This window comes from Myotis daubentonii, chromosome 7 (genome assembly GCF_963259705.1).
Source record: "Myotis daubentonii chromosome 7, mMyoDau2.1, whole genome shotgun sequence".
Taxonomy (NCBI): Eukaryota; Metazoa; Chordata; class Mammalia; order Chiroptera; family Vespertilionidae; genus Myotis; species Myotis daubentonii.
Window position 1 is genome coordinate 2,573,706 of NC_081846.1, and position 22,250 is coordinate 2,595,955.

At 50.5% G+C, this 22,250-nt stretch overlaps 1 protein-coding gene across 1 annotated transcript; it reads right to left on the reverse strand.

Moving 5' to 3' along the window:
• Positions 1-544: 544 nt before the first annotated feature.
• On the reverse strand, positions 545-21,837 carry SLC40A1 (solute carrier family 40 member 1). The gene is made up of 8 exons (XM_059702535.1): positions 21,538-21,837; positions 21,032-21,099; positions 16,314-16,473; positions 13,647-13,762; positions 12,533-12,659; positions 5,849-6,094; positions 4,276-4,935; positions 545-2,128 (listed from the first exon to the last, which is right to left on the reverse strand). Exons 1-8 carry the CDS (start codon positions 21,578-21,580, stop codon positions 1,815-1,817), a joined length of 1,734 nt encoding a protein of 577 aa, XP_059558518.1. The 5' UTR covers positions 21,581-21,837; the 3' UTR covers positions 545-1,814.
• Between the last annotated feature and the right edge of the window lie 413 nt (positions 21,838-22,250).

Sequence of the window (22,250 nt, forward strand, 5' to 3'; positions counted from 1 at the left end):
CAGAGAATCATGGATCAGCTGCCTCCTGCACGCCCCCGACTGAGGATCGAGCCCGAAACCCAGGCATGTGCCCTGGCCGGGAATCAAACCGTGACCTCCTGGTTCCTAGGCCCATGCTCAACCCCTGAGCCATGTCGGGGGGCGGAATCTGTTTCAGCTGTCATGGGTTAGGCTCCACTTCTAGTGATAGGAGACTGCCCCGTCTTCCAGTCGCCGAAGTGCTTCCGTAGGATTTGACTCCACCAGGACGGCGGGGAGGTGGGCAGAGCTGGCTTTATGCCACCACCCCAGTTCACGAAGAGAACAGAGAGCTCGGAGCTTCATGCAGTCCCTCCCGGTCCAAGCAAGGGGGCCGGGCCTCACACTCACTAGTCCTCCCCTCCCCCCCCCCCCCCGCCCCCGCCACTACAGCCACACAGCCATGACGGGTCACCAAGAGGCTGTAGCCCTTCCCAGAGAACAAAACACACGATCAAAACAGAGGACTGGCGACAAAATAAGTTGTTTTTAAAAATTAAAGAACACAACTGAGGCCAAAGCCATCAAGATTTTAAAAATAGTTTTATATAGAAATATTTTACAAAGATTTCACAACGTAGCAAATCATGACATACCATAGAAAGAAGAAAAAGACTCGACCTCAAGGATTAGGAAAGTGCTCATCGTGACGTATTGCCGTCTCCACGAAAGTGCATAAACGTTAAGGCAGAGTGCCTGCTGGTACTGGCATGTTGCAAAAGGACTCGCCAAACAGTTTTTAAAAATATATACAAACGTCTCCCGCCCCCCCGCCCCCCCCCCCCATGCTTCTCAGAGACATTTGAAAGGAATTCGTTTAGGGGCAGTCTTGCTCTGCGACTGGGTAAAAATAGCTCCTGGGTACAATCAAGGGGAAAACGCCCCACCCCAGCGAGCTCCTAACAAGTCACGTGACCGACAACACAGCCCCTTTCGCCTGTGGGCCTGCTTTCCATTCAGCCTGCGGGCAGCAAGCAGACTCCCTCCCCGGCTGAGAGAGGCCATCAGTGAGGGTGGCGGGAGTTACCTCCAGATCTTGGCCCTTCGGTGCGAGTTTCTGTGGCCAGACTGTTGGCGCGTTGGAAGTCATTATGCATTCAGTGTTATAAATCTACTGTGCAGCGTTGCTTCTACCTGCAGCGTATGAGCGTTTTACAGAGTGCTGTGTAGGTTAATACGGTATGTCGCCCTCTCTGATAATACAAATACCAAGGTGCTCTCTCGAGTTCAACCATAACCCTGTTAGAGAATTCTACTGAAATGTGTTGTTTTCCACATTTATGTAAATCCCTTAAGATTGTCAGGATCAATGAGGATAATACTGGTTATGAAACTTTAGTCTTCCTGCTAGGAGGAGAACTGGTTTTTATAATGGAATAAAACACAAAGAAAAGTAAATTAGCTGGACTTGAACGAGAGTGAGTCTTAGGGCAAACTGACATCTGAATTCTACTACAGAGAATAAATCTCTGCCAAAAATTAACTTAATTCATCCGACTCACCACTCTTTTATGGAAAATTTTCTCTACTCGGTAGAAACAGGGGAAAATCAGTGTATGTGCCATTTTAGTCTCTCTCTCTTTAGGCTTTTTCCTTTCCTACTTTTCCCCATCCTGGAATGGAAGGGAAGCCAACCAGTTCACTCAGCTGACTGAGGTTTCGGAAACAGCGTTTAGCCTTCAAGACACCGTTGTGGTAAAACCAGAGGGACACCCAGCCAGGTAGGGGAATGTGAAGCACAAAACAAGCAGGCGCTCGGTGTAACCTAGTAACAGGGATCAGCCGGCGAGACGGGCTCACACAGCAGACGTGGAAGCTTGGTCTGCGCTCGGGGCGTCCTTTTCGACAGGACCGCAGGCGAAGAGCTGGTTGCCCAGGGTCTTCTGGGCGAACCGGAAATACATGGCGTGGCCCATGGCCACGAAGGAGACGGAGATGAGCACGAGCAGGCCGAAGGCCTCCGGGTTGGGGGCCAGGATCACCATGATGAAGTGCAGGAGGTCGAGAAGGTAGTTCATGGAGTTCTGGACGCCGTTTATAATGCCTCTTTCTGATTCTATTACATTTTCTTGCAGCAACTGTGTCACAGTTAAATCGAAGGACCAAAGGCCTGTGAGGAAGAATATTTTTTTTAGAAACGGTCAGTCTCTAGAATTTATAGCCATATATTTCAGACTTATAGGTTGAAAATCTGTCGACACGTGAAAAAGTCACGTTGGCCCCATTCTTTAAAGCCACCATATATATATTGATCACAGCCTTGCCTTAGAGAGTTATTTTTCATTAAGGAACAGTACTGGGTTACCAGTGGCTCTAAGAAATGATATTTACAGCCACCTGACTCTACAAACTTCTTAATTCTGTTTCTCTGTGATTATTCACACTATGAAAGCAAAGCTGTGAAATCACAGACATAATTCCATCGTAAGTACAGTCATGTGCCAAACAATGATGTTATGGTCAACAACAGACCACATATTCAATGGTGGCCCCGCAAGGTTCTACTAGAGCTGCAAAATTCCTATTGCCTGGTGACATCATAGCCATGGTGACATGCTAGCGAGATGTGTTACACGTTTGGATGATGCTGGTGTAAACACACCCACTGCCCTGACAGATGTAGAAAATATAGCACGTTCAGTTACACCCAGTACATAATACTTGATAATGATAATACCTGACTAGGTTATTGGTTTATGTATTTACTATACCAACCTTTTCTCCTTATTTTAAAATGTGCTCTTTCTACTTATTAATAAAAAAAAGTTTGCCCCGACGGTGTGGTTCAGTGGCTTGAGCGTCCCTAGACCTATGAACCAGGAAGTCACGGTTGGGTTCCCTCCTGGATCCCCAGTAGGGGGCGTGCAGGAGGCAGCCAATCAATTATTCTCTGTCATCATTGATGTTTCTCTCTCTCTCCCCCTCCCTCTCCCTTCCTCTCTGAAATCAATAAAAAAGATAAAAAATAAAAGTTTGCTGTGAGATAGTGTGTCATGTTATGCTGGCAGCAGCCTCGTCCGTCTCAAGTTACCGCGTCTCCTGGTTGCATCATTTCTCTGGAGCTTGATTTAATCTGGTGTTTTGCACAGGAGCGAGCTGGGCAGGCTTGGAGGCTGAGACTCACAGGCCGTGCCATCGGCCTGGTGGACAGTAGGCCATGCCATGAGGTTTGCGTAAGGCGCTCCTTCGTGCTCACACAACCAAACCGCCTCCCGACACACTTCTCAGCACGTTTCCGCCTCGTTAAGAAGCACATGACTGTGCTGGTATTTTTCAAGTTTAAATGAACTGACCTATATATTGTCATGATTAGAGTGTAAGGAAACGTTAAACCATTATTACCTTTACTGCTTGGGTTCTAAAGCCCCTGCAATAAAGCTGTCTCACTCGGAATATTAATGTCTCTGATAAATTAACAAACTGCTTTGTACCAGAAGATAAAAATACGGTTTCATTTCCAGAATAATCCCTCGGTACTCTATTAATGATTACTTACATTTTGCTTTGTAAAAGAAGTCTTTGCACTAGGTTGCCTTCCAGAGCAGTAAAATCCATTTGTTTGGCAGAGTATATAATAAATACAGGAACCTTTGGAAGGTTTTTTTTCCTAACTGCCATGTCCTTTTTAAAAATTTAAACCAAAAACACCCACCAACTGTGTACTTATCTTTTTGCCTTGTACCATAGAAACATTCTCCAAATTATAGTCCTATGGGGAGAGTTATAGCCATATAAAGACTCTAAATTACCAAAGGCAATATAATTATCATCGCTAATCTCTTTTTAGGAGTTAATTAATAACATTACAACAGCAATACTTAAAATATCCATTTAGGAAAAACTTTCAAGCTCTAACCACGTTTTATAAAAGCACAAATATACTTTTTTGAACTATAAAAATGCCATTATGAGAGACTATTATACATGGGGTGGACAGTGAATTCTGCTTATATTAACACTCAGGGAATATTGGTGAATTCTCTGAACCCCTATTGCGGGCATTTTATTCTGTGTTCATATGTCTTTTTACTGATTTCAGAGGAGAAGGGAGAGGGAGAGAGAGTGACAGCCATGATGAGAGAGAATCATGGATCGCCTGCCTCCTGCACGCACCCCCCACTGGGGATGGAGCCCACACCCCGGACATGCGCCCTGACCGGGAACCGAACTGTGACCTCCCGGTTCACAGGGCGATGCTCAACCCCTGAACCCCGCAGACCAGAGCCCCTCCACCCCGCAACCCCAAGGCGGACTCACCGATCCTAGCAGCAATGACGCCCGCGAACAGCAGGCTGACGGAGAGGACGGACTCGGCGCTCAGCCCCAGCTCCCACTCCGGGGCGGCGAGGGTGGTCACGGAGCCGTTGGCCGCGGGCCCGCCCGTGGAGAAGAGGGGGCCGGGGGCGCCCGTGGGCATCGCGGGCAGGGGCTCGGCCTGGATGAACCTGGAGCGGATGTCTTGGAAGGGGGACACGGACAGGTCCAGCGGGCTGCCCGGCATGAACACGGACACCACGCACAGCACCAGGCAGGAGAGCTGCGCGCAGCCCGAGATGAGCCCGGTGCGCACCAGGCCGCAGCGGCGCCGCAGCCACGTGAAGGCCACGGTGCCCCCGATGCCGGTGACGGCCGAGGCGCCCATCAGGAGGCTGAGCACCGAGCCGCTCAGGCCCTGCGTGTAGGCGTAGCCCGTGGTGATGCAGTCGAAGCCCAGCACCGTCATGTAGAGGAAGGCGAGGCCCAGGCCGGCCAGGAACACGGGCTGGCGGTAGTAGGAGACCCAGCCGTCGCGGAAGGTGCGGAAGGGCTCGGCCAGCTGCTCGCTGCAGCTGGGCTCGGGCTCCGGCTCCAGCGCGTGCACGGCGGGGTCCTTGTCCCCCATCAGATGAGTGGACTCCAGGGGTTTGGGCTCAGTTTCTGCGAATAAAATACATCGGTTATTGAGGGGAGAGGACATGCGTGGTGGGGGGGGAGCCAGTTATTCCACTCAATGTTCTTTCTTCTCTTTCCCTCCCCCATGGGGGCCCTGGGCTACTATGGTATAAGAGGCATTTTCTTCTACTCCTCTGGGCATCACAGCCGAGGAACCAGCTCCCAGTGGCAACTGCGTTGCATAAACAAAACGCTGTTGATTTCGATCCACGTGCTCTCTCTGAAACTCAGCGCCCACCAAAGTAAAACCCATCAGACGCAAACATTAATTAAACGCCTGTGATGGGCTGGGCCCCCTCGGCGCGGTAAAGAGAACGGAGAACCGCCCCTTCAGAAGCACTCAGTTTGGGGCAAAAGAAGAAACGTTTGGTTCTCGAGACTTTGGTTCCGATAGGATCACTGACATTCAGGAGGCCACGTCAGAGACAAGCACAGTGGTTGTCGGGGCGAACAAAGCATCGGATTTGGGGAACCTGTTCAGGCTCCGTTGTCTGGAAGCCCATCTTCCTCCTCTTTGGGAATAGCCACCTTCAGGTCCTCGCTCCCTTCCACCGTCCGACAAAGCACCTCAGGGCGTGTGACTCCTAGGAATTCTGCTCTTCTCAGCTTTCTTCCCATTCCTATGGCTCCACTTTGCTCAGCCACCCCTCAATGAGCTGCCCCTCTGTGTCTACGGCTCAGGAAGGAAGAGGGCCAGGGGTCCCATTCCAACCCCCGGGGAGTCCCTCCTCAGGCCCCCCAAAGCCTGGGTGGTGACTCGCCCACCAAAGTGGCATGTGCAGCCTCATGCAGGCCTTCGGGGGAGTGAACTCTGATATAAATTAGAAACAGTCTGGGCTTCCCCAGCACCTAAGGTCTGACAGCAGAGGGAAAGGACTGATCGTTGTGTTGGGTTTACCTTTGTGTACATTCAGCTGTTTCAGCTCAGCTTCCTCCACTTTGAGAGTGGCTTTCACGGCTAACGCAGGGGTCTTCTGGTAAACCTTCCAGAGCAGAAAGTACTCCACGCACATGGACACCAGATTCCACCCGGAAATGAAGCCACAGCCGATGACCGCGGAGCCAAAGGTCATAATCTGGCCAACAGCCATGGGCGCCAAGATGTTGGTTAACTGGTCGATCCTGCGAACCGTGGCATTCATATCTACAGGGGCAGGCGAAAGACGCAGATAAGTCTGCGACCATGGAGACGGCCGGCCAACACGTACTGATTCGGAGGCCATGTGTGCAGGCTCCTAACGTGTAAATCTGTAAAAGCGCTCTATCAGCAAACCATGACCATTTTTTTAGAAAAGTATTTGTTGTTTGGATCAAGTCATAATAAATGTTCTTCAAAAATCATGATTCCCTTGGGATTATAGAAAATCATCTAATATCAGCTTTCAAAATGAATACAATTGTGAGTCTCCATTCATTCCCCGCCCGCCCCATAAACATTAATTAAATGCTGATGATGAGCTGGGCACCTTCGGCACCTTAAAGAGAATGAAGAATCGCCTCTTCAGAAGAATTAAGTTTGGGGTAAAAGAAGAAACGTTTGGTTCTAGAGACTTTGGTTCTGAAAGGACCACTGGCATTCAGGAGGACACACCAGGCAGACAGTCAAGCACATGCATGTGGGTTTAGGGAAGAAGTAGGCAGCAGGTTCGGAATCCATCAGCTGGTTGGTTTTAAATGTAATGAGACTAGATGAGGTCGCCTAGGGAGTGAGTGTAGATCAAGAAGAGAAAAGGGCCCTAACTGGTTTGGCTCAGTGGATAGAGCGTCGGCCTGCGGACTGAAGGGTCCCGGGTTCGGTTCCGGTCAAGGGCATGTACCTTGGTTGCAGGCACATCCCCAGTAGGGAGTGTGCAGGAGGCAGCTGATCGATATTTCTCTATTATCGATGTTTCTAACTCTCTATCCCTCTCCCTTCCTCTCTGTAAAAAATCAATAAATTATATTTTTTAAAAAGAAAAAAAGAAGAGGAAAGGTTTGAAAACTGAGTCCTGGGCACGCTGCTGTCTGGAGGTCAAGAAGGTGAGGAGGAACTAATCAAACAGGAGAAAGACCAGGAGAGATGGTGCCCCAGCAGCTCAGAGGTAACAGTGCTTCAAAGATCAGGGAGTAACCAGCAAGGAGGTGCTGCTGCTACGGCAAGAAAATGCGCCCTAGCAGAAGCTCTAGGCTGGTCACAGGCAGGTACTGGGGACATCACACAGGGCCGTCTGGGGGAGCAGGGAGGACAAATGCTTGGCTGAAGTTGACTTAAGAGACTGCTGCCCACTCCAGGGGACACCGTCTATATTGAGTGAGTGGTGTGGCCTGCATGCACAATGTCAGCGCTGCTCCCTGGCCTCTGAAACAAGGCCCTGACCAAGGAAAGGAGCTGGTGAGCAGACACACACACACACACACACACACACACACACACAGAAATGGGGTGGTAGGTGGGTGAAGAGAGAGATTTTTTTTTGTTGTTAATCCTCATCCGAGAATATTTTTCCATTGATTTTTTAGAGAGAGTGGAAGGGAGGGGGAGAGACAGAGAAAGAGAAACATCGATGTGAGAGAAACACATCGATTAGTTGCCTCCCGCATGAGCCCCGACAGGGCCAGGATGGAGCCTGCAACTGAGGTATTTGCCCTTGACCAGAACCTAACCCAGGACCCTTTAGTCCATGGGCCAACACTCTATCCACTGAGCCACACCGGCTAGGGCGAGACAGGGAGGGATATTGAGAAGAGAAAGACGATAGCCTGTTTCTATGCTGTAACGGGAATGACACAGTAGACGAGAAGATGCGGGGTGTACATCTGCGGCCCAGGTGGCAGAGTTGTTCTTAGGAGCACACACAGGGGTGTGGGCCACGCGTACGGCTTCAAGTCCGGGCGGAAAGAGCGCTGAGCTGCTGGGAGCACATGGACGTTCTCCTCTCACTTTCATTTTCCCAGGAAAATACAAGCAAGATGGCAGGTGAAAGCGAGAACGGGAGAGGAGCCCCTGACTACCGGACAAGGGAGACGGCATGGCATCGTCCCTCAGGAAGGGGGCGGAGGCAGGGAGCGGAGAAAATGGTATGAAAGGGCCAACTTGCACCCGGTGGTCATGAATTTTCAGAACAGTGAGCGAGGTTGGGTGCGTTTCTCCATGTTCTGCTGTGAGAGGTGGACTTCCCCAGGGTCTTATAAAAGGACAGTGACAGAGGGGAGAAGGCCAGGTGAGTGATGACCACAGGACCCTGGAATGTAAGCTGGTAAACAGGGAGCCGAGAGGGTCAGACACGGGAAAGGTGGTGGAATTGATGACTGGTAGGTAACGACCAGGCGGGAGGATTGCTGGGGCTGGGGTCCCGGAGGAGTGAGCCGGAAATAGGAGGTGGCCGTCCAAGATGTGGACGCCTACGGCGGAGATCAAGGAAGGGAGGAGTTAGTGCTGATGGCAAGGCCGAGGCTGTGACCATGGAAATATACAGCTGAGTCAGAGTGGAGGACAAGAGGAGCGAAGGAGAGAAGTCAAGAAAATGCCCTACTGTCTCCTTCTCTATCTCATGGAGTGGAAATTAATGAGGCGGCCTATCAGCCAGCAGGGCGCCCGGAGGAAAAGCCATACGTGACCGACAGCGCAGTCAGGGACATTGCCTTCACTCCTTCCCCGTGCTTCCTGCTCCTCAATTACCTCCCAATCAGTCCCCGGAGTGTGTGACGCTGCTGTGATAACAGGAGAACTTTGACACGGCCCCTTCACCCGAGAGGCGAAGGCAGCGCTCCCATCTCAGCCACGACCCTGTCGGCTGAGGTTCGCTGCTCCCGCCCGCCCCCACGAACACATTCCCAACTCCTGCGCCGACAGCAACGCCCAGCATCCATCCACACCACTTGACCATTTGAATCCAGGCTCTAGTGAGGAGAGACCCTCGGGTCTGAAAGCCCCAGAATCAGTTCGTTACCATAACTTGTTGCTCTTTTCAGCAGGAAACTTCTATGCCACCGCCTCTGTCTCTTACATTCTATTAGGAACGCAGGAACGCCTGGGCGTGATCTAGTGTCAGAAGCTTTTGTTTTTCTGAAGCAGAATGAACTAGATAACAGCTTTTTTAAAGACCTAATCGCCTCCCTGGCCCCAGGCACGAGAAGAATCAGTCACCCCAATGTGCAAACATGTCCTCTTTACAAATCTACGCAAACAGACAAGTGTGTGCTCATTCGAAACCCATTTAACTGTTTTCAGCAGCTGTGACACAGAACACGACATTAAACAGCCCCTGGCTGTTATGCAGGGCATATTACATCTCACAGACTAATCGTTTAAAACAGCAGATTTGCTGAGCAAATAGCAGCCGGCGGGTTTGTACACATCGAACACGAAATCAATTTTTCGTCAACAGAGTTCAAACAGGAAACTTATCTGCCATTCTCGACCAAGCTAGCCAGCAGGTGTTTCTTCAGGATGGTGGGCGAGGAAAACCCCCGAAGCTGTTCATAAGGAGAGATCAGCAAAGGGGCGGGGAAAGGATGTTAAGCAACAGATGGAGCGAAAGGCCTGTGAGAAGGACGTGAGTTTTGAACAGGTTTGAGGGGCACAAGAGGATGTTTCAATAAAAACCCTGAATCACGCGCCTGGACAAATCAGTTAGCAGATCCGTGGACAGCATTTATGTGAAAAACTGCTTTTTCTGCAGCTGTCTGAGCCAGGTGGCAACAGCGCTACTCTAGCCTGATGCCCCCGAAATTCTAAACTTTTCAACCCCCCACAGACATGTCCTCCTGTCTTTACCCACAGTGTAAACTCCCAACTTCAAAACTCCTCGGAAATCAAGACTGACTGATCTCGGGGCGGGGGTGCCGGGGGGGACCAGAAAGGATGAACCAAAGCCTTGTGTGCATATAGGCACAGCCCACGGACACAGACAATAGTGCGGTGAAGGCCTGGGGTGGGGCGGGGGCTGGGTGGAGGGGAGCAAGCATGGTGAGGGGGGGACATCTTAATACAGTCAGCAATTAAAAAAAGAAAGAAACAACGGGAAAGGGAATGGGAGCAGTTAGCACACAGCTCACCTGTCCTCTTTATACACATCCCTTCCCCTCCACCCGCTCACACACGCACAGCACACGCACAGAGCACCCACAACCCTGCCTGCTGGGCTCCTAAATCTTTGCCTGAACCACATGTATGATTCCTGCCTGGAGGAGGTCGCACTGTGTAGAGACACAAGCTCAGAGCTACCGGGAATCCCCTCCTTCTCTCTTCTCTTTTTCCTTTATTCTACCTTCTTTGTTGCTCTTTAACCCCTTTCTGTTGTCCTTTAACGCTGCCTTAAAGCAGAAACGGCACCCAAAGCCCATGGTGAGACCCCTGCTGGCCCTCAGGACTGAAAGGTTTTGTATCCTGTGTTGAAACATGGTTCCTATAACACAAGTCCCGGGGTGAGACGCTGAGAAGACAAGGCCTAGGTTTGCCTGCACTGGGGCCACTGGCCGGACTGCTGGCCGAGTGAGCACCACTGGCCAAAAGCTAACGCGGGCAGCTCCCTTCCTTCCTTCAACTCGAGACACTCCAGAGGCTGGAAAGCAGCCTGATTGGCCTAGCTTCCCCACTCCAAAATCATTCCTAACATGAAGACAGACAGCTGAGCCCCGCCCGTGTGGCCCATGTTTGAGCATCGACCTATGAACCAGGAGGTCACGGTTGGGTTCCAGGTCAGGCACATGCCCGGGTTGTGAGCTTGATCCCCAGAGAGGGGTGTGCAGGAGGTGTTTCTATCTCTCTCTCCCTCTCCCTTTCTCCCTCTGATTTCAATTTAAAAAAATTTTTTTTAAAAAGAAAGCTTGCTGAGAAACAGCCAGTCATGTATTTCCTGTTATTCTGCATCACTGCCCAGCCAAAAAGATCCCACAAAGTTATATTATTTCTTTCCTTTTCTTTGTTTTGTTTATATATTTAGAAAAAAATGAAAGATTCTAAGTAACTTTGTCTTTAAGCAATACTTTTCTTTTTTTTTTTTTTTTACAGATTATTCAGACTTCAGAGTCTAAATGAGTTAAGAAATTCAAATAAGGGAAAGAAAATCATTTGAAAACCACCCCCCCCCAAATATATTCCATCAGATATATTATTTTCAAAATATATCCTTTTATGCCCTCTGAATTTGAAAACATGGACATGTCTTACATACCTAAACTCGTATGTTAAAAAAGACTTATCTTACAGTTCAATACGACAAAAAGAGATATGGGATTACTTCCTCTCGGTAAATGGCCACGGGAAGAAAACTCAATGCGAATGGGCACTTCAGCTCCAGGGAGCACTTCCTGCAGCAGATTCGCCTGAGCTAACGGCATCCTGTGCGCACCATCCTACCTAGCATCGCTCTGCACCCCTAAGTGAGGATTCCAGCAGATTCTCTCCCTTCTAGCCTGCCACAGGTTCTGCTCCTCCTCTCTCCCCTTCCTTTCTATCTTTTTTTTTTTTAACCGCATGGTCCAAAGTTGTTTGCTAACCTCAGCACTCATCTTGCCTTCTGTGCCCTAGAAAAGCTGGTTAAGGCGTGAGGAAAGCCTTTCTTGTCTGGCAGGACGGTTGGGCAACGTGTTTGTGATTCGCATTGTCTCGGTGCTGATTCAGCCGATCTGATCAGCAGATAGGTGTGGTCTTCCTCCTCCACCTGCCATTATCAATCCAGTTGGTGTCTGTGCTGTGTGAGGGGCTGGGGGGGGGGGGGGATGCTGAGTGAGGTAGGTTATGCTGAGCCCTGGGAATGCCTACGTAACAGGGCATGAAGCTTTGCAGGCATTCTTCAGTCTTTCTGTGGCCTCTTGTGTATGTTTTCTAATGAAGGACTAAGACTATAAGCTTCCTAAAACTCTATTCGCTCCTCTATTTCCTTAGTATTTGTAACTGCGATTATATTCCATCAGATATAATGTAATAGAAGTTATAGGTTATAACTTTAAAGGAGGAGGAATTAACGTATAGAATCTCTCCTAGAATTAAGCTGTTTCTATTTGGTTTGGAGAAAAATAATATCCACAGTATGACTGTAAGTACTGGTGATCATCTCCATAGTATGGCCAATAAAACCCCATGTGACATTTTCAATGTTCTAAGTATTAAGTGAACATTTAGAAACCATTAACAGAACTTTTAAAAAAGTAACCGCTCAAAGGAAATGTTCTTCCTTTGCCAGGCCTGCATAGAATAAAAAAGTTCTTCATTATCCTATAAATTAGCTTCATAGCATGGAGATAAATCTTTGCACTGAGACCAATAATGTGGTAAGAAAAAGACGATCCTTTCCATTTGTCCTTAAGAAATACCCAGAAACGAAGGCTCGCAGTCCTATTCACCACTGATGAACAGTGAACCCTAACATGGTCCATCTAGCAGTGGTTCTCAACCTTCCTAATGCCGCGACCCTTTAATACAGCCCCTCATGTTGTGGTGACCCCCAACCATAAACTGATTTTCGTTGCTACTTCATAACTGTAATTTTGCTGCTGTTATGAATCGTCATATAAATATCTGATATGCAGGATGTACTTTCAGGGGTCGCGACCCACAGGTTGAGAACCGCTGACTAGGGGAAAGAGAAAAGCGAAGCACCTGCTAGTCTGCTCCTGTCTTCGCCTGCGACCACGACGATCCAGTCCCGCTGGATGGTGATGGCAGTGGCGGTGCTGGCCAGGTTGGCGATGTTGGCGATGGTGATGATCAGGATGTAGCAGGAAGTCTACAGTCACAGGGAAAGGCGGAGTGTCAGGGTCCTACACCTCAGCGTGCAACGTCCGTCAACATGGCCGTTGGTGGCATAACAATCAAACTGATTTTAATTTCATTCTAACCAACCATTTTCTCTTATACACATGAAACCATAGATCCCCAGGGTCCAGCTAAAGAGCACAGTATCTTCCTAATCTGTACCCCCTGTAGCACATATAAAAATCATACTAGTCACATGAATAGTCACGTGACGGTTACCGTAAAGTGTTAACATAGGGGCCGTTTTACTGTTTCGCCCCCAGATGTCTCCTTTGGAGAAAGTGTTAAGGGGAAAGTGCTGTCTTAGTCTTTTCATCAACAAAAAGGGAATGGGCCTGAAGATTTCTACAGTCATTCCTGGCTTGGACACTCCCCAACATCGCCCCAAATATACATGAGAAGATCCAATGGTGACATCAAATCCATCCCTTTCCACAAGACCCATCTCTCTTTTCCATGAAGCTCTCATAAAATCATAGTGTGAGGAGCTATCTAGTCCAAGCCCCGTCTCCAAAAATACCAATTTTATTGGAAGAACACAATCATGACTGATTAACATATATAGATAATATTTCTTATGTAGTATGAACGAATTACAGGTTAATACTAATGGGCTGAAAACTAACAACTGAATTATATTATGAACTCTTAGAAATGCTTTTGAAAACAAATAGGAAAAAAACCCATAGGACAAAATTTAAATTCAAACAACTCTTAATGAGTACCTGTTATGGGCAAAACATACACACACACACACACACACACACACACACACACACACACCCCAAAACAACAAACCAGTAACTAAATAAAACAAAAAATTGGGGGGATATTGTAAGCACAGAGATCAGCGTTAAAAGGTCCCATTTGAAAAACAGACACTCCCTGGCCTCCGAGGGCTTTCTCGCACCACTCCCCACGCTCAGCTCCCGCCGTGCGGATGGTGGGGAGGACTTACGAGGACCCATCCGTGGTACATGGTCAGCAGCTCGTCCTTGTGCAAGAAGACCATCATCAGGATGATGCCACACAGGATGACCGACACGTTCTGTATCACCAGCGATGTCTGGGCCACTGCAGGGAGAGACCATGCTCACTACACGCCATGCCAGGACGTCCCAGCGGGCTGCTCCTACCCACCCATCACTGTACCACTGCCCAGTGCCATGCCAACTACGGCAGGAAATAAAACCAGCCTGACTGCGGCGGATCCCGCCTCCCCACTCCCAGGACAGCCACCAGGTCACACCCTGCACTGGCATCGCAGACAGAAGGATGGAGAGCCCATCCCTTTTCCTTAGTTGGAGCCCTTCATAATGACACAGTTCCATTCCACTGAGTCTCATGAAGGCTCACTATCACAGGCAGATACACAGATTACACAGGCGCGATCCAGCTCCCAGCTCTCTCACCCATGGATGCTCACGCCAGAACAGGTAGGAAGTGGTGAGAGAAGGGAAGGAGGGGTCCTGGATCCATAACCTCCCCGCACAGGCCAACCCTGATCCAATAGGAAGTGCGGGCACCCAGAAGAGACGGGTGAAAGTCTGCCGGGGAGGCAGCGCGTGTTTCCTTTGGCATCGAGGTCTGTCACCGCTGTGATGCTCTACGCTACCCTTCCCCCCCCAGAAAACGCGGCTTTCTCAGAGCGGAGGCAGCCATCCCTGTAGTGAAGCGCGGGCGTCAGGACAGGTGACGCCCGGTGAGGACCCCTGGGCGTCTCCTCTCCCACCTGCCAGGCAGAGGACCCCGGGCAGGACGCCGAGGTCCCCACGCTGTGTCTGGATGGTGAGGCCAGCGCACACCTGCCTGCCTTCCTGCACAGAGTCTGATGCTCCAATGAAACGCTCACCGAGCGCTCCTTAAGCAAAGCGCCGTGTGTGCGTGTCATGACAGCTCGTCTTCAAGGACAGCCACGTGCAGCCTGGCTTGGAGGCCACATCACAGCCTCAAGAAACAGCTGAAACCAGTTTGGCTCAGTGGATAGAGCGTCGGCCTGCGGACTGAAAGGTCCCAGGTTCGATTCCGGTCAAGGGCATGTACCTGGGTTGCGCACATCCCCAGTGGGGGGTGTGCAGGAGGCAGCTGACCGATGTTTCTCTCTCATCGATGTTTCTAACTCTCTCTCTCTCTCTCTCCCTTTCTCTATGTAAGAAATCAAGAAACAACAAACAGCCCTTTGAAATTAGCCTGAAGTAGAACCCGGATGTGTAACTCATCCATGGGTGCATTCACGGATTGCACGAGGACCGAATAGCAACGGAACAAGGTTCTTAGCTCTCGGGACCCCACCGGCTCCAGGGAGGATGGACAGGTGAACAGGTAACCACCAGGGTGTACGCAGCACAGCAGAGGCATGAGCTGAGGCTGATGGGCACAGAGGGAGAAGGGTTAGCTCCGCCTGGAGACCAGAGGAGACTCTCATGGAGGTGCCAACGAGCTGATTCCACGGGCCCCAAGCAGGCGCCTGCTGGCCCACCAGCTCTCCTCCAACTCGGCGTCCCTCTGCCCTACAGCGTCAGTGCGCCACAATCATAGGCTAAACACCCCCACGGATACCATGTCTCTGTTCCTGTGAATGATGATGTAAAAAGCCAGGAATTCTTTCCGGGATAGAAAACATTTTTCTATCCGCGTTTGGGTCTATGAATCCTCACAACAGAAAGAAGTGCATCTTGACCGTTTTACTAAAAGGCCCCGGGGTTTGATCATCAGGGCTCTCCTTACACTGACGGGAACAAAGGGTAGCCCAGCCCTCCCCCAGCGTCCAGACAAACTCCCGGCCGGGCCTTCGCAGGATCAACGGAGCAACCGAGGGAAACGCTGCCCTATTCGTCCGGATACCTGAACTGCTCACCCACGGTCTCCCTTTCCTGTAGCAACCTGACGATGCCGGCATTCATGCCCGGAGTAAATGTGAATGTATTTCTCTCTTCTTTGCCCTAAAACATGTATAACTTGGTCCTCCACGCGGCAGACTCAGACATTCTCTCTTGAATCTGTACTTTCCAATTCCCTGCACACACCTCTGTGTGAGATAGTCGCCCAGGGCGCAGGAGCCAGCGCTGCCCAGGAGCCTCACACTAAAGAGACTCCAGTGTGAGTCCTGGTTAGGAAGAACCCAGAGTCTAGCAAACTTTCAATGTTTAACACGGTTCTCAGAAAAGCCTACAGGGTTAATCATTGACATGTGGGATGTCTGAACAGCCAGAGGTGCTCCCCCAACCTATGAGCTCAGTATCCTGTCGCCCTAGCCTGGCGCAGGGGCCCAGAGCCTCCGTGGGGAGGTGCTGCCCAGCCCCCCAGCACTCAGCGGGGCACACAGTGGGCCGCCACAGGGGTTTCCCTGCAGCTCAGGCGCTGGTCCATGAATACAAAGGCATGGCTGTAACAACACTCACCTTTATGATTATTTTTTCAAATGTGTTTTTATTGATTTCAGAGAGAGGAAGGGAGAGGGAGAGAGAGAAGGAGGAGAAACACCGGTGATGAGAGAGAATCACTGATCGGCTGCCTCCTGCATGCCCCCTACTGGTCATGTGCCCTGACGGGGAATCGAACCGTGACCTCCTGGTTCATGGGTCCACGCTCAGCCCCTGAGCCACGCCGGCCGGGCAGCACTCACCTTTGAGCCTGGCGTTTTTATCCACCCAGTCGCCGATGATGGCCCCAAGGACCAGCACGGACCCAGCCACCACCAGCCCGTAGACGGCCGTCAGCAGCAGGCTGTTCCCGTAGAGCTCCACCAGGAACACGGACACCGCGAAGTGCCACATCCGGTCCCCCTGGAACCAGAGGGAGACAATGGTGGCCGAACCGTTTTCGTTTCTGGTTAGTTATTCTCAGGAAGCGGCTTGCTTCTCTGAGGACACTTTCTGGTCCCTCAGGAGGTTTTCAAGGTCGGGTCCTCTATGGATGGAGCACTGGCCACGGGCAAGACTGTCCATCCTGCCACGTGGAAGCTGCTCTGGCTCAAGGGCTAAGCAAACCAGAAAGAACATGCTATTAGTGAAACACACAGAATCCTTCCCATTCCAGAAAAAACACGTTTCCGGACCTAAGAAGGTGTTTTAAGACAAAAGCCGATGCCTAGTGTGTCAGGTTCCGAGCCTGGAAGGGCCTGTCCTGAGGTAGTTTACCTCTGAATCAGCATGAACCTAGAGCAGAGCTTACGAACAGTAGGGTGCCTTGAATGCCAAAAAACAACAACAACAAAAAACACCACCAGTTTCCTAATTTGTAAAATGATAAGAATGAACTATCTCTAAAGCCTTTTGTACCTCGAATGTTCTAAAATCTATGCTCCATTTCACAAACAAATTTCAAAGTCATAAAACAGCAGGGCAATCAGGAGGATGAAATTAGTATGGGCCAACTCTGGCACCGCATAAAAGAAGACATCAGAAATAAATGCATAGCAAGCAGCCATTTTTACACTTTAACAAAGATGGGTTTTGAAAGGGGAAAGAAACTACTTATTTCTTCACTAGAGGCCTGGTGCACAAAATCCGTGCACTGAGGGTGGGGTGGGGGGCCCCTCAGCCCAGCCTGCGCCCTCTCACAGTCCAGGAGCCCTTGGGGGATGTCCGACTGACGGCTTAGGCCCACTCCCCATCAGCTGGACATCCTTAGTGCTGCTGTGGAGGCAGGAGAGGCTCCTGCCACCGCCGCTATGCTCACCAGCTGTGAGCCCGGCTTCTAGCTGAGCAGCGCTCCCCCTGTGGAAGTACACTGACCACCAGGGGGCAGCTCCTGCATTGAGCGTCTGCCCCCTGGTGGTCAGTGCATGTCATAGCAACCAGTTGTTCCACTGTTGGGTCTATTTGCATATTAGCCTCTTATTATATAGGATTCCAGAGTATACAGGGAATTTGGGAATTCGCCACTGCAAAATGTGGCATGACAGACTTTTCAATGAATCAGTTAAATTAATGTATAAGAAATCTATAATGGACTTTGTTATATTTTAGGCTCCATTCCTAACAGGTTAACATAAAACAGGACAACACTGTTCTATCATAACCTACCCCTGGAAATCACTACAGGACACATTTCCAGGCTAGATTCTTATGGGATGGGGGAGAGGAGGTACTTGATTCTGACCTCCATTCCTCTGAACAGCTCCCAAGGAAGACTAAAACACATAAATGCGCCAAATGAGAGGTTGCCTCAACAAGTGAGTTTCCTCTTTTTTAACCTAAAGAGTAAGAAATATTATTCCACCACTATTGCTTCTTCCTCTTTCTTTGTTTTGTTTTTCTATTCCTATCTTTTTTCCAACGGAATTTGTTTTAGATTCCTCCAGAGCATCAAAACGGGTGCTATTCAGAGGCAACTTTCTGTCTTGCTTATCCCGTATGGCATGGCCCTTCCTTGATAGAAGGGAATAAAATTGCTCCAGTTACCCCAATTTCCAAAGCCTTTTCATTGTAAGCAGTAACAGCTTCTATGCTCACAAAACCCCCAAATCGGGTAAACTCTAAGTAAATGTTGACCAAGTACAACTGCAAGCCCACCCGTTCCTTCCTTACGTTCACTCCCTGCCTTCCCATAAGCTCCGGCCATACTTGCTTACATGTCCATCTGCACCCAGTGGACTAAGAGCTGAAGACCCACTGCATATCAGTGTGTGAACAATCAGTCATTCCTCAATACGTTCCTCTCTTGTTGAGAGGGACTACGGAGGAACCAGAGATTCAAGTGCATGAAAATCAAGGTCCATGGTCCCATGCAGCTTGCATCCCAGTGAACAAAGACCAAAAATACATCTAGAATAGGTCAAGCAGTGTAAATGCATGACAAAAAATAAAGGTAGGATGGGGTTGGAAGGTGGCATTCTGCATGAGGCAGTGACAGAGACCTCTATGAGCAGGGACCGGAAGGAAGGGAGGGCTGGGCCACGCAGACATCTGGGGTATAAAGGGAGACAGGTCATAGGATGGTGACATAAGATGGAAGCAACTGGCATCCTTTCAATGCCTTTCACTACCGGTTATCTTTCTGTGATTAGATACAGTTGTTAACGCCCATACTAACCTATATTAAAAGCTCCCTGATAGAATTCACTTCTTACACTACTTAGTATTTGATATAGTGTCTAGAGCAGCGGTTCTCAGCCTGTGGGTCGCGACCCCTTTGGCGGTCGAACGACCCTTTCACAGGGGTCGCCTAAGACCATCCTGCATATCAGATATTTACATGACGATTCATCACAGTAGCAACATGACTGGAAGTAGCAACAAAAATAATTTTATGGTTGGGTCACCACATGAGGAACTGTATTTAAAGGGCCAGAAGGTTGAGAACCACTGGTCTAGAGGAAAACGTATGGATCCACTGGCAGGTAGAAATGAAGTCAGAAATAAAAGCTTTCAACCCTACACACATTTAAGCTCGTATAACCTTCTACGGTAACACCTCCATATTCAGTGTACAGGAAGCTATGGTGTGGCAGAGTTGGCAGGGAAATAGATAGATAGATGTAGATGCATCAGCTATGATTGTAGTTGCTGTTTGTTTGTTTGTTTGTTTGTTTGTTTGTTTGTTTGTTTTTTGGGGGGGGCTTGCTTTATTTTTTTTATTTTTTTTATTTTTATTTTTTTTAATATATACTTTATTGATTTTTTACAGAGAGGAAGGGAGAGAGATAGAGAGTTAGAAACATCGATGAGAGAGAAACATCGATCAGCTGCCTCCTGCACATCTCCCACTGGGGATATGCCCGCAACCCAGGCACATGCCCTTGACCGGAATCGAACCCGGGACCTTTCAGTCCGCAGGCCGACGCTCTATCCACTGAGCCAAACCGGTTTCGGCAGGGGGGGGCTTGCTTTAAATACAATTTTCCCACAAGAACTCCCTTTGCTCAACTTACTTGTAAAATTGCCATAAGCTTGTCACTTTGCTATGGAATTTACATTCTGACCAAACAACCCTCTTTTGGCAAATCTGACCTCCCCACCTGTGAACAGAAGGTCACACAAACCCTAAACGTTCCGGGATTTGGAAATGAGGCACATCGCTGCCCTAATGGACAGGCCAGACCACAGGTGAGAATTTCAGATCCTCTCCATCACCGGTGATTGTTTTGTGTGCTTTTTCAATACTTCATACTTACTGAGTTAAACTGGAACACCAAACCACTGAGTTAGATTAATGGAGAGTACTCTCACTAGCTTTCCACCCAGAACCGGCAGCTACTGGAAATGAAACCTGCGGGATTCCTCCGTGCTCACATGTGCCTGCAGGGCCCCTGTCTAGGCTCCCGGAGAGAGGCGCCTGCCTCCCGCAAGGCCGGCTCTGCTGCTGTTTCTTCAGGAGCTGATAACCCGGCTGAGCATTCCCCCAGGGCCCGGGCGCAGATTTCCTCCTACGATAGTGGGCATGCACGTCTTCAGGACGATTTATGAGACGTTTCCAACTTAAAAGGAAAGCAGCCATCACCAAAGGTCCTCTCTAAACTCTTTCTCCTTACCTACGGTTCTTCTTAAACATACACAAGGTGTGAAGAGAATATACTCAGACTCATTGCTTCTAAACCAGAAGAACAATTGCTTAATTTTAAAGAGTCTAATCATGAGTTAAATACACATCCAACACCCTTTTGGGATTAGTCTTTCTTGGGGGGAGGGGGGGAGCGGTTTGAGGACAGAACCCAGGCCCACAGAAACACAGGGCCCCTTACAACACCACAGAGGAAGTCAGAGGAAAAACTGGGTCAGGTGATGACTTTCAGTGCATGATGGTTTCAACATAGCCTGAGGGGCCCCACCCATACCTGCCTACAGGTAACATTTTTAAAGACCAGGCTTTTCATCACTCAGACATTTGTGTTGGGGGTCCATTTTATTTACATTAACCTTAGGATGCTATGTTCAGCCTAGGTCCGTCACTCCACTATTCTCCTGTCATCTCATAGTGCAGTATGCCGAAACAAAAATGTAACGAAAGAAAATCAAGAAATAGAACATGAAGGAAAGAATAGGAGGTATCTGAGACAGCCATTCATTCTTAGCAGCAGATATGACCACTTACTAAGCCTGGTAACGAAAAAAACAAACCATTGACAAACAAGGCAAGTATTACTGCTGGGGTTAAAGCTGTCCTTCACTACTTGTTCAACCTACATAGAGTGTAATAACCTGATAATTAAATAGTATTTACTAACCCTATGGGAAAATACCCTGGCGGGGGGAACACTTTTCCATAAAGGCATGTGTTTGGATAATGTTATGTCTCTCGCTGCCCGACAAACAGGAGGGTGGCTTAAAACAGCTGGCCCCAGTCAAAGGAAACCAGAATTGTGCAAGTGTGAGGTAAGAATGACTGCACAGGCTCACTTACCCAAGTGGATAAGAAATGGCCCACGTAGAGAAGGAACTTCGCCGAGGTCAGGTAGTTTGTTAAGGATCCTGCAAAGACACACACGGGGCGGGAGATCAAAAGCATATTTTGTCCCTGGAGTTAGAGGAGGTTGGAATGTGTGTCCGTTTTAAAGGACCGTGAAGCAGGACGATCAGGAACGACGTGGTGGGGTCGGCCACGGTCATGTTATCAGGCCCGCGCGCTCGCATTCAGCAGGACCTTGGCCAGTGGGCTGCGCGCCTTCCCCGGCAGCGGGAGAGCAGGGCCAGCCTTCCTGGGCTCCAGGTCTCCACCGAGGGCGCCCGGCTGCCCAGCCCACTCGTCCCGTCCGGCCTGCAAGCCTCTCTCCCCCCCCCCCCCCCCCGGACTCCCATGGCTCCCTCCAGCCCCCTCCAAAACAGGAGTCAGAGGAGCTACCGGGCGCTCTGCTCGCCCTTCAGCCACAGTCCCGGGAGCCCGCGAGCCCGGCACCTGCGGGCACTCACCGCAGCATCCTCCCGGGCGGTCCTGCTCGCGTGGCCGGGTCATGGCCGGCGCCCTGGCTCAGGTGCTCGGGACGGGAGTGCGAGGAACGGCGGGAGCGCCTCCGGGAACGCAGCAGCCCAGCCCGGAGCGACGGCAGCTGCGGGGCAGAGGCGGGTCTGGGGGTCCGGGGTTCCTTCCTAACTTAGCTATCACTGTAGCTGAAGTCGGAAGGCAAAGCCTTATGGACGCGCCGGAGCTGCTGCCGGACCGCGCGAGCCGATCGCTGCCCCGCGCGCCGCCGCCGCCGCCCGGCCCGGCCCGACCTTATAGGCGCCCGGGGCGGGGCTCCGTGCGGCCGCCCCTCCCTCCCCCTCGCTCCCCGCCCCGGGCGCGAGCCCGGCCGCCCGGACAGACCCGCGGTGCCGCCTCCACGCCCCGCTCCCCATGCCGCCGCCCGTGTCCCCGCGTCCCCACGTCCCCCTCCGGCTGCGGACAGCTGCGGCCGCGGGGCCTCCCGGTGACTCCCCGCCAGGGAGCGCGCTCCGGCGGCCGGGATATCGGGAGGCGCAGGCGTCGGGCTCGGACCCCGGCTGCGAGGGCAGTGGGGAGAGGGGCGCACGGGCGGGGAGAGGGGCGCACGGGCGGCGAGAGGGGCGCACGGGCGGCGAGAGGGGCGCACGGCAAGGAGGGCAGCGCTGCCGAGCTGCAGCCTGGGCGTGCGGAAGCCTTTTTT